This window comes from Papio anubis, chromosome 9 (assembly GCF_008728515.1).
Source record: "Papio anubis isolate 15944 chromosome 9, Panubis1.0, whole genome shotgun sequence".
NCBI lineage: Eukaryota > Metazoa > Chordata > Mammalia > Primates > Cercopithecidae > Papio > Papio anubis.
In genome coordinates this window covers 79492213-79505423 of record NC_044984.1, presented here as the reverse complement: position 1 = coordinate 79505423, position 13211 = coordinate 79492213, and the positions used below count along the sequence as shown (strand labels likewise).

The 13211-nt window shown below is 32.9% G+C and overlaps 1 protein-coding gene across 8 annotated transcripts in view; it reads right to left on the bottom strand.

The window, feature by feature from the left end:
* LRRIQ1 (leucine rich repeats and IQ motif containing 1) overlaps nt 1–13211 on the bottom strand; it is a 245779-nt gene that overhangs the window by 128533 nt on the left and 104035 nt on the right. For 6 of the 8 annotated variants that reach the window (XM_021922651.2, XM_021922650.2, XM_021922652.2 and 3 more), the window contains exon 18: nt 9739–9858. In XM_021922651.2, coding sequence (XP_021778343.2) covers nt 9739–9858 — 120 coding nt within the window. Of the gene's footprint in view, nt 1–6461; nt 6569–9738; nt 9859–13211 lie in introns of all 8 variants that reach the window. The other 2 variants (XR_004176137.1, XR_004176138.1) reach the window with 2 other exon arrangements.

Sequence of the window (13211 nt, the reverse complement as noted above, 5' to 3'; positions counted from 1 at the left end):
AGAGAGAGAGAGAGAGAGAGCAGCTATCTATCTCAGGGAACACTTATCTCCACTTCACTGCCTGAACCAACGTTGCTGTCTCACAGGGACCTCAATTCACCCAAGTTCCCTTAAATTCTTGGGCCTGGTTCAGTGATGGTTCGGCTAAGCAGAAACCAAGCTGATTCTTGGACTGTTGGCAATGGCCTAACAGTTGGTTCTGCCACATGAAAAACTAAAGACACCATGACTTGAACCCTCAAATAAGGAAAACAAATCACAGCTGCCTATAGAACTGTCTGTGTTATTCATACAGATGCCCAAGGAAAGGGCCCATTCCCTAATGAGAATCACTGGAATCAAGTCACTGATTGGGTTTAACTTTATATCTAAGGTAGACCTACTTTTTATACCAGACTTGTGATTCCTGAAAAATTTGCTCATTTGTCTTATAGTGAAGGACGTCTCATCTTGTAGATTTTCGCCCCTTCCTGTTGGAAAATTGATTACACTACACCTTCAAATATTTGCCACTGTTAATATCTTTTAGGTTATCCATCAGCTGACTTCCACCATACAAATGTGGCCTTTGAAATTAGTTGCCTAAGTTTTCGGTTTTCTGGACCATTTGATTGTGACAGTTATGACACAAGCCAATCAACAATGAACTGATAATCTACGCCTACCTCTATCACCTCCTTCTATCCACACAACTAGATAAAGCAATTTGATCAGTGAGCATAGCTCTCCCCCCAAAAAATATCATATTCTTGCATCCACTTCCTAGGTAATGATTAGGAAAAATGCATAGAGGGTAATAGAGATCTATTTGGACAACTCAGGATTCTATCCTGACTATTCCTGGGTATGATGAGTATCTCTTTTCTCTAACAGCGAGTATAGGCCAGAACAATTAAACAACGTACAGCCTGGCCAAAAGAAGAGCAAGAGTATTCAAACTAATCTTAGTTATGGTTTATAAAAAGGCACTTGTTCCTGAACTTTCAAGATGAAAGGTCTAAGTGTCAATAGAGAATGATTAGAAAAATGGTAAAGTTATAGCTATTGAAATATAACACTCTAATTTTGAGGGAGTAGCTGGATAACAAAAAACCAGAATCTTTGAAAGGAATACCTTAAATCCTGGGAAGCATAAAAGAGGGAGATTTTTATCTTTTGAACTGCCCCTACGACCTACTTCAAAAAAACAAAAAACAAAAAACAAACAAACAAACAAAAAAACTTCTGCAGGACTGTCGCAAACTGTTGCAAGCACCTTAAATTTAACTTACTAATGGACCTGCCGTCCCATTCCAGGGGGCTCTGAACACAATTTGATAGTAATTTACCTTAAGTTTACTAAGAAATCCATCAAGACAGCAGGACATGGCCCCAGATGTTGCACTTCCCTTGTGAAACAGATGTGGATATTTTCCCCATCCCCATCCTCAGTCATCCCATGGGGTGGACAAATGCCACTTAGAAGGTGTAGTGGTCATAACATAAGTGTTAAGTCAATAGCACTATAGCCCTAGAAAGCATTCAGGTCAGCTTCAACTCGCTGAACAGGGTTATTCTGGATGGCAGAATTGTCCTATAATTCATTCCTGAGGGACAAGAAGGAGTCCAGCTATAGTTAGATTACAGTCTCAAGGCTATTGGGAAGATCAATTAAAACATTAAGGAGAAAACACCTGGACTATTGATAGTAACCTTAATTGCATGAACCATGAGGCAAATCTAATTGATTTTTGTCCCAGCCCCTGTCAGATTATTCAGGCTGGCCACTGGAATGGTATACTTATTAGAAAATTTGTCATGTAAAAACAAGGGATGGATATTTTGGGGACACAATTCTCCATGGATCTCTAACAATTCTGCATGACTTTTGACCGATTTTATTACAGACTATTTTTCCACAGATGTTCATAAAACTAACAGAATCAGAAAGCAGAGACTGTGTTTCCCTTTGGAATAGAGGGCAAAAATTTGTTTGCTGTCTGGTGTAATAAAGATAACTTTCTCTGGAGCATAGGATGGGCAGGGTTGCTAACAGCCTTTTAGAAGATATGGGATATCCTAGGCTCAAGACTACTAGAAAGACATTCTTCAGATTTCCTCCTATGGAACTTAGGGGAAAAGGAGAATTGGTACATGAAGCTCTTGCTGCCTGCTGTCAGAGGTAATAAGTGTTTTTGTCTCTTGAAGTTTCATTTCTTCTATCAGCATCCTAACTTGTTAGAGTTCGTGTAGGATAAAATCTCAGATCCCTCATAGTTCTTGGCACTTAATAAATTAGGATAAACTATACTTAACAAACCTAAAATAAAATTACTGTTGGTTGTAAGTGTTTCTTGGTTAATCACACGTTAAATGAAATCACATTTCAGAGAGGCAACAAATCAACATAAGGAAACATTTTGTGGCCAACTGATCTAGGCTTTTGGAACCTGGCTAATTTATCAAGATAATTTTATATTTACTTCTCTTATAAAAATTATAATTAACTGAAAATATTCTAATATATTTCTGATATTCCCTAAACTTAGAGCTATGGTTTTTTCTGTCTATTTACCTATCCTGGCACTAAGCATGGTGTCTGCCATATTGTAAGCATCGTTGGCACGAAAGAAAAAATAAGTTTGAAAAGATTTTATATAATTACATAAGGATATGTCTTAAAAATCCAGACCTAAAGGCAACTATTGTTTTCAACTAAATCAGTGAAAAAAGGGAAATCCTAGTCAGATAAGTTCTGTATACAGAAAAGTTTGAGCGAAGAAAAAAAAAAAAAACAATTTGATTACATCATCTGAAGTTTTAAGATGATTTCAAAGGAAGACAAAGCAACAATACTTTCCTTACTGGTACTAGCTTTAATCACTAGCTCCCCTAAACAATAATCTCCACATTGCAAACAAAATTATCCACTTAAAATATGAACAATATTTAGCTCCCTTACTCGAAACTCAATAATAATATTCTATCACATTTGAAATAAAATCCAAAGTGCTTGACATCATATCCTAGGCCTAATGTGGACTGATCCCTGGCTACTTTTGTATTTCTTCTCTTCTTTCTTTTTCTCCTTTACTAATCAGCCTACCTATTGTAAACTTTCTCTTCCTTTAATACACTGATTTCGTATTTCAAGCCTTACATACTTGCCTTACACTTAGCCCAAAACAGTATACTGTTTTGTTTATATGAAACTTATTCCCTCACTTTATTTTCACATCTCTATTAAAGGGTTATACCTTATACTGGCCTTTCTTGATCACCCAATTAAACACTATGCTCTATACTTTAAACTTTCTTAATATTTACAATAATTTTCAATATCTTATTTTATACTATATATTTATATATGTACTTATTGTCTGTTACCTCAAATAAAATGTAAATTCTATGAAGTCAGGGATCTTATCTCTTTTCTTCACTGTGGTAAGAACAATGCCTAGAAGATTTAAAATGACTGTTGAGTACTGAAATACTCATTTATAAATATTTCAGTTCTGCAGTTGGAGACCATTATCCTAAGTGAACTAATGCAGGTCCAGAAAACCAAACATGGCGTGTTCTCACTTATAAGTTGGAGCTAAACAATGAGTACACATGGACACAAAGAAGGGAACAACAGACACTGGGGCCTACTTGAGGGTGGAGGACAAGATGAGGTGAGGATCGATAAACTAGTTGTCGGGTACCATACTTACTACCTGGATGATGAGATAATCTGTACTCCAAAACCCATGACACATGATTTACCTATATAAAAAAGCTGTACATGTACCCCTGAAACTAAAGGTAAAATTTTTTTTTAAAGATATCAGTTCTGGCTCAATACAGGGACACGTCTCTTGCTTCTTTAAGCTGACTAAAAAACAAAACATAAACAGCTGATAGAAAGATATCTACAAGTGATCCAGGTAATGCATTAAATTACAAAGGTTTGAAAATACCATACTTATTATGTTCAAGAAAATGGTGGACATAATAGAAAATTTCAACATACAAATGGAATTTATAAAAAAGAATCAATTAGAAATTTTATAACTAAAAAATAGAATAACAAAATAAGAATTCAATAGATAGGCTAAAAACATCACGAGATAAAGTAGGGAGGATGATTAATGAACACAAAGTAGGTTGGTAGGAAGCATCCAACATAAAATATGATCATTCCATGACATTTGTCTGAGCAATGATTCTTAAAATATGAACCCAACAGCACAGAAAGACAACAAAAGCAAAAATAGAAAAATGGGGTTACATCAAATTAAAAAGATCCAGTGCAGCAAAGTAAACAATGAAGAAAATGAAGAGATAACCTACAGAATGGGGAAACATATTTGCAAATCATATATCTGATAAGAGGTTAATATCCAAAATATATAAGGAACTCAAACAACTCAATAACAAATGAACAAATCAAGCAACTGGAAATGAGCAAAGGACCTGAACAGACATTTCTCAAAAGAAGACATACAAATGGCTAATAGGTATATGAAAAAACGCTTAACATCTTTAGCCATCAGGGAAATGCAGATTAAAACCACAATGAGATATCACCTTACACATGTTAAAATAGCTATATCAAAAAGATGAAAGATAACAAGTGTTGGTAAGGATATGGACAAAATGAAACCCTCACACACTGTTAGTGGAAAAGTAAATTAGTATAAGCCATTATGAAAAGCATTATGGAGGCTCTTCAAAAAAATTAAAAATAGAACTGTCATACGACCCAGAAATTCCACTACTAGGTATACCAAAGGCAATAAAATCAGTATGTTGAAGAGATATTTATATCGTTGTTTTCACTGTAGCATATTATGCCAATAACCAAAATATGGAATGAACCTGTGTCTGTCATTGGACACATACACAATGGAGAATTATCTGTCCATAAAAAAGATGGGAACTGGTCATGTGCAACAACATGAATGAATGAAGAGGACATTATGTTAAGTGAGATAAGCCAGGCACAGAAAAAGAATACCTCATAGTTTCACTCACACGGGGAATCTAAAAAACTTGATATCATAGAAGTAGAGAGTAGAATGGTGATTACTAGGGTTTAAGGTGGTCAGTAGGGGTGGTGGTGGTGGTGGTTGCAGGAGATCTTGGTCACAGGATACAAAATTTCATATAGATAGGAGGAATAAGTTCAAAAGATCTGTTATGCAACATGACGACTAAAGCTAACAATAGACTGTGTTCTTGAAAAAAGGTAAGAGAGTAAATGAAAGTATTCTCACTATAAAAATAATGTGTTAAGTAATGAATATGGCTAATTAGCTGGATTTACACATTTCACAAGGTATATATACTTCAAAACATCAAATAACAAATATTTGAAATAAATTTGGACAAGAGATTTCCAAAACTGATGAAAGATTCAAAAAGTTATATGATCTCACCAACTCCAAGCAGGGCAAATAAAGAAAATCATACCCAGCTTGAAAAACAAAAATAGAAAATCAACCTCAAAAGTTACCTGGGGGATGGGATAGGAAGCCAATATCTTCAGAGAAGAAAAATTAAGACTTAATACTGACTTTTCAACAGGAACTATGGAAGCCACAAATGCTAACAAAATGGCATATTTAAAAATTGAAAGCCTAGCTAGAATTCTATTCTTAGAGAAGATAAATATTTAGATAAATATTCCAAAATATTTTAAAAAGAAATAAATTTTCAAGCAATCAAAAACTGACCCCTACTAAAGAGTGTCTTTCAGACAAAAGAAAATGATCCTAGATGGAAACATGTTAATGCAGGAAAGAATGAAGCGCATGAAAAAATAAAACCCAATTAATTAACTAGTGAGTAAAGGGAAAAAATAGAAAAACAAAAATATTGGATAAATGCAAAAGAGGGTAATAAAAAGGAAAAAATCAACATAGAACAAATAGAACACAAATGAAAATTGTATAAACCAAATTATATTCTAAATTAAAATAAATTAAAAGTCTAAATACTCTAATAAAAATAATGCCAGAATAAAATATAAAAATAAGCAAAACCTAACTATATGCAGTTATAAGATACATTTTAAATATAAAATCACAGTAAAGTTCAATGAGAATGGTTAGAAAGACATACACTATGAAAACAGTAGCCACAAAAAAAAGCTGCAGTAGGTATAAAATATCAAAGGAAATGGCCCTTAAGCAATTAGTTAAAGAGGGAAACTATTGTTCAAGAGGAAAATATTATTATAAGAGGGTCAATGATACAATGATTTAACTAGCCTCAAAATGTATATGCCCCAAAAACTCAGTCCCAAAGTATGAGGTCAAATTTGGCAGAAATAAAAGCCAATTTAGAGAAATCCACCAGCACAGTAAGAGATTTTAGCACTCTTCTCTCAATACCTCATAGACTGCCCCTCCTGCAAATCACTTAGGATACAGAAGATTTAAAAAAAATAATAAAAATGTTAAAGTAATTGAGATTTTTAATAACAATATACTTACCTACAGAATACATACTTTTATGTTCATATGGAACATTTTCAAAAATATAGTATATGCTGAGACAAAATTTTAAACAACAAAGAACATCAATCCTATATCGAACTCTCCTAGAAAACAGAAACAGAAGAAACACTTCCCAGGGAAATGTATAAGGCCAACATAATATGATACTAAAACCCAAAGAGGGAGCTGTATAAGAAACAAAATTTATACAGTTAATTTCTTTTTGAATAACATGAGAAAATGCTAAACAAAATAATAGCAAATATAAGCTAGTAATAGGTAGAAAAAGATGATGCATTATAGCTAAGTCAGTTTAGACTAAGATTACAAGGTTTAATGTTTGAAAGTCAATGTGAGATGCATTAAAAAGTATTTGATAAAATCCAAATTGCATATAAAGTCACCATCATCATCATTAGCAGCAGCAGCAGCAGCATCTTAATCTCTAAGATTCTAAGGAAGTAACTTCCTTAAACCATACAGAGTTTCTCTAAGAAACCTCTAGGAAGCATCTTACTTAGTGGTAAAATATTGAAAGCTTTCACCCTGAGACAAGGAACTAGAAAAAGACGTTTGCTAATAACACCACTATTTAACATTGTAATGGAAGTAGTAACCAGGATAATAAGACAAGAAAAATAAATAACAGGTATAAGAATTAGAAAAAAAGAGAAAACTGTCATTCTCAAGTGATATGATTGTGTATATAGTATATTCAAAATATTTGACAGATAATCTATTAAAATTAATAAGTGATTTCAGCAAAGTGGTTGAATATGAGGTCAATATACAAAAATAAATTGTATTTCTATATATGCTTAGGAACAAATCCAACTGAAAATGTACAAGACCACTATGAACAAAATCTTCATGGTGTCTTGCTATTGTAGATATTCCAAAATGCTTTGAGTATTTTATTTTAGTCAGTATTAACACATTAGAAAGAACAGAAACTGACCTCTAATTAATACAAGTCATTATGAAATAGTATTTTCCATATTGAGGACTGTTATGGAAAACTGAAGTGAGGAAAGCAGGCTTCAATTTACTCAATGTCTTCAAAAACAAGGTAAATTAAATTCAGTTTTAAAAACATTGGAGATAAATTTAGAATAGAAAGTAAGCCAGAAAGATTTCATATAAGTGTATTTTAAAAGCATTTACATTGTTGTCATGATACCTAGGTTTTTATTATTATTATTATTATTATTACATAGAAGTAAAAACACAGTTTTTCCTGAGAATAAATAGCTGACCTTATAAGGAATGTGAAGAAAGAAACAGTTCAATTTATTTGAGCATTTAAGATTTGAGAGATGAAGAGTGCAGAATAATGGTAGATTTTACAATTATACTATCCAAATATCAACTAAAAATATTATCGCTGACATTTCTAGAAACGTGCTAATCAGCACCATGTTCCAAAAAAGCAGTTTCCTGACCTAATAGGATAATGCTGAATTTTTAAAGGCTTCTTTAAGGTATGATTATGCCTATGAAAACAATTCAGATGTGAGCAATAGTGCTCTGTCTCTACAACAGCTTCATCGTCATAATCTTACTGATAACATTTTCATAAATTCATAATGCAGTATTGCAATGAAATTTGGAGACTTTCAGTAAATCATGTTTGACAGAAAAAAATTGAGAAAACATATAAAATAGATTTCAAGTCTCCTAACTGAATTTTGAAAAATACCGTCCAATTGAATATCAAAATTCTCACTGATGTGTCACATATGCACACATGCAAACATAAGACTATATTTACCTCTTGCAGTTAAGGCATGTGGTGATACCACTCCCATTTCATTTTCCTATTAACACATTAAAGTTGCCAGAAATAAATTAGACCAGTTATTGTGAGACGGCATCTGGTAAGAGAATCTTGAAGCTCATTAAGATACAATAAATGTATTCTTACACATATTTTTGAATGATTTAATAACAGAATGTCTACAGTTGATGCCCTTTTTGTTACATAGCATGGGCCTGCTGAAGAGATCCTTCCTGTTCTGGGCCCTTTTTAAACCTGGAGCAGTATTCCCAAGCATGATCTACGCAGCCTCTAGAACCTAAAGAGGTTTACCAACTTGTTCTTCTTAGTGGTGGAAACTACATGAAGCAACAATCCACCCTTTACTTTGGAGGTAATGCCAACATGTCCCAGTTTATTACACTCCTAGAAATTCCACTGCTGTGATGAGCCACTGAATCTTCATAGGGTTTCTCTCTCACCATCACATCCTTGTTCATTTATCATAAGCCTTGGCTAAGCACTGCAAAAAATTAACTAGAACTCCATTCACATATCTGCTACATAAGACTACCATGATTACAATGATCAGAGTATAAACTTCATGGTCAGGTTTTAAAAAGATAAGGAGAACTTTGGAAAAATGATGGTCATATAGGTAGATGAAGGAAAATAAAGAGAAACGTGTATGTTTCATGTTTGTTTAACATAGGCTTTTTTCTGGCATAAAAGATAAGTGTTTTTAATTATGTAATTAAAACATTTTTTTAAAATCTGTTTTATATCATATGACATTTACAGTTATATTAATTTATATCCCATCCTCCTACAAAAATCTTTTAAGGCAGGGCATTTATAACTGGGTAGCTAAGCCAAATGCAGTTTAGGATAATTTTATGCCCTGAGAAACTTCCTGCAATGATACATCAAGAAGAACACAGTATCACCTCTGTTGTACTCTCACCAATAATACATAACCTGAATACAATGAGAAGAAACTATATAACAAGTACAAATTCAGAGATACTCTACAAAACAATTTTTCAGAAGTCTTTAAAAGTATTAAGTTTGTAAAATACAGAGAAAAGATGAGGAACTGTTCCAGTTAAAGGAGACTAAGGAAAAATGACAACTAAATGCAACTTATGATTCTGGATTAGATCTCAGACTAAATATAGGCCATTACTAAGACAACTCACAAATCTGATAAAGTTGATTAGATCATAGTAGTGCATCAGTGTTAATTCCCTCATTTTGATAACTGGAGAATATGGTTGAAGGGCACAAAGACACTCTTGTAAAATATTTTACTGCTACCTTTGCACACTATACAAGTTTGTAGGATAAATGAAGATGTTAGGAAAAGTTTCTCAATGTTAAGACACTTTCTCAGGTGTTATTTAAAAAAGATCTGTAACAATATTAATAGGATAAACACGTTAGAAATTGGTTTAGCTTCAAAATAGTACACTAAACATATTTTAAGACCAGTATTTATATACTGTAGTTCACACTTACTTCATCAAATGTAAAATCCTCTAAATCTATTTCTCTGTATTCTTCATCAGATTCTTCATTCTTAATAGCCTCTAGAGCTGCTGTCAGTTTCTTTCGCAAAATAAAGCCCTTCCAAACTGCCTAAACAAAAATGTAAAGTATGTTATACAAGGTTATAGATCAAACCCTAAACCAGATTATCTGTGTTATCCCATTAGGAAGATAAAACATCTTGGACCTAAGTTTAATGACATAATAATCTCTTTTCTGAACTTTATGTGACACTTAAAACTGAAAGATAAATTAAATGACGACATGTGTCTAAAGTTCTGAATCTCAGGAGACTTTCCTTGTAGTAAGCAAAAAAGATTCTTTAAAACTCTCTCAACTGCACATGTAGGTCAACCAATCAATTATCTTACAATTCCCCCAGGACCCATTCTAAACTAAGAAGAAAAAGATACAAAGGAAAACCCATTTTGCTAATGTTCAAATGATTATGTATAAAATAAATTAAAACACAATTAGGAAAACATCAACATATATAAATGGATTCATATTACACAGGGAGTATTATGGCCTATAACAATGAACTAATTTCATTTTTAAATACATTAAGCATAAAATAACAAAATTTAAAACACTCAGATTCCTCAATAATCCTGGAGTAGGATGACCTTTCCTAACTGTAACTCCAAGTACAATGTAGCTTATAAAAATGAATATCTTTATATTTATAAATATAAATAATATATTTATGCTTCTGGAGAATGAGTTTCAGTATATATTGTGTGGAAACCAAGGGAGAAACAAGTGTTTTTCATGTTACTGTTTATCTACGAAAAACTGTATATAAACATATATGTTACATAAACATATATATTGCAGTATATATAAACACAGAAAACGTTCAAATTATAAAATTAATGTTAAAAATGGTTACCTATAAAGGCATAAAATGGGGTAGAATGTGTAGCAATAGAAGCCAGACTTCTCTAAATACATCTTGCTTGGATTAGACTTTCAAATTATGCACATGCTTAAGAAAATTGTGAAACAAATTAAGTAAATAAGAAAATTGTGAAACAAATTAAGTAAATATGAAATAGAAAGAAGTACCTAAAATATAAAAAATGTTTTATGCTGTGGAATGACCATACAAGTTATTTAAAGTTACTTAAAATACATTTATTTGGCTTCACCCAGGTGAAATATACTCAGAAGACAAGTTTGACCACAAAAGAGATCTTAAAATGGTTTTCAGTAATCATATTGTTAGTAATAAGATTGGTATTTTCATTCTGAAATATATATACACAGACAGAGAGAGAGATAGAAGTGAAATATACAAAACAGTGAAACCATCTATGACAATAGCAGTCACCCAAACCTTTGTTAACAGCCAGCATAGGAAGCCAAACCATAACCTGCATCAAATAATCCTGGATGCCAGGTGATAACCTCTGCAGCAATTAGCCAAGAATGGTCAAAACTTGATCAACGACCCAGCTTCCTTGCTTTTTACTCTGCTTCTAACTCCGGAACAACCAGAGAAAGCCAAATATGCTTCCCAAAACAATCACATAAGATGCTCTACTTCTAGCCTCTCCCTATCCACTTTCCCCATGCCAACAACCTCCAATAGAGCATACCTGAAGCTTTCCCTTTTTCCACTAAAAACTTTCCCACTCCCTTCCATGTTTTGGGGTCTACGCCAAAGGCAAGTGATGATGGCTGATTCCCTCATTAGCATATACTCTGAGTAGCTCATTGTTTTCTCATTTATGTGGTCTTTATTTCCACTGTATATGTATGTGTGTGTACATACCCAGATACACATATGGTAGGAGAAGTGAGGGAGAGAAGGAAAAAAAGCAATTATGATAATGTCAGTAAAAATCAGGATTTTCTATAGAAGAAAAGAGATGCAAATATACAATTAAATGAGTAAAATTCTATAGTCCTAACTATAGTTTTAAAACATCAATATGTACCCATGGTATATTTGTTTCCTAAAAATATCTATTTGAAAACTAAGTACAATGAAATTACTTTATATAAATAATAACTATACCAGTAGAAACAAGTATTTCTAAAATCCAGATGGGGTTCTCTCTATGTCATTTCCATTAAAGAAACCAACGGTCTTTAGAGAAATGACTGATTCTAGGCCTGGGGCAAAATGTATGCCAAATGAACCTGGAACATTGTGTCACATTAGCAAGCAAGGACAATTTTAAACACTACTAAATCATGGCAAGAAGTGAACTTGATGAGACTACCACTGGCCAAATAAAAGACCACCATTTAAGCAGCAATAATAATACTAACTGGAATGAAATCAAATACATATATTTCAAATTTGTGTTTATTATCATAGTACCCATTTTGGTGACCTTTGGAGGATGCTAGGAGACCTCATTAATCTAAAAATCGGTAAATAAAGGAAAATTATTAATATCAACCATTTAACCTGCCTTTCCAATATGAACTGTACCTTAGGATAACTAAATAGTTGAATAGATAAAGACTTTGTTTATAATTTTTGAATACTTTAGTTAATAAATAAGGAATAGTAGATATCAAGTATCATCATTGTGTAAACCATTAATAAAATAATTGATCTAGGCAATGTTTACCAATGGCCAGTAACATTCCTGAAAGAGAGGCAACCAGATACAATGTACCTCTTCTTTGTAATACATCCACTACCTATGAAATATTCTTGCTAAAGAAATCAAACCTGAATCAGAACAAACATTAGATCTTACTATCAATTTACATAAAACAAGGAAATGATAAGCATGTTAAATGATGTCATGAGGATGCATTTGGCAAAATTCAGAAATTGGAAAACCCTATAGGACAAATGACCTGGTCACTTCAATAAATAAATTGCAAGAAAAAGAAGGGAGTTGCACTTTGGGAGGCCGAGACGGGTGGATCACGAGGTCAGGAGATCGAGACCATCCTGGCTAACCCAGTGAAACCCTGTCTCTACTAAAAAATACAAAAACTAGCCGGGCGAGGTGGCGAGCGCCTGTAGTCCCAGCTACTCGGGAGGCTGAGGCAGGAGAATGGCGTAAACCCAGGAGGCGGAGCTTGCAGTGAGCTGAGATCCGGCCACTGCACTCCAGCCTGGGCGACAGAGCGAGACTCCGCCTCAAAAAAAAATAAAAATAAAAATAAAAATAAAATAAAATAAAATAAAAATAAAAGACTTAACATACAAAATAAAAGTTTGAGTGATGACTTGTATTTTGATTAAGAAAAATCTGCAAACAAACATGTATTAAATGGTACAGGAATTTTGAATACTGGTATCATATTTGGTGATAGTGAAAAATAATTGTTATTTTTAAGCTTGGAAATGTATTTCAATTATATTCAAAGCAATATAATTGCTTGAATTATAGAAATTCATGCTAAAATATTTATGAAAGGAATAATTTATTTCAAATAATCTAGTGATGCGGAGGAAGATGTTAATTGGT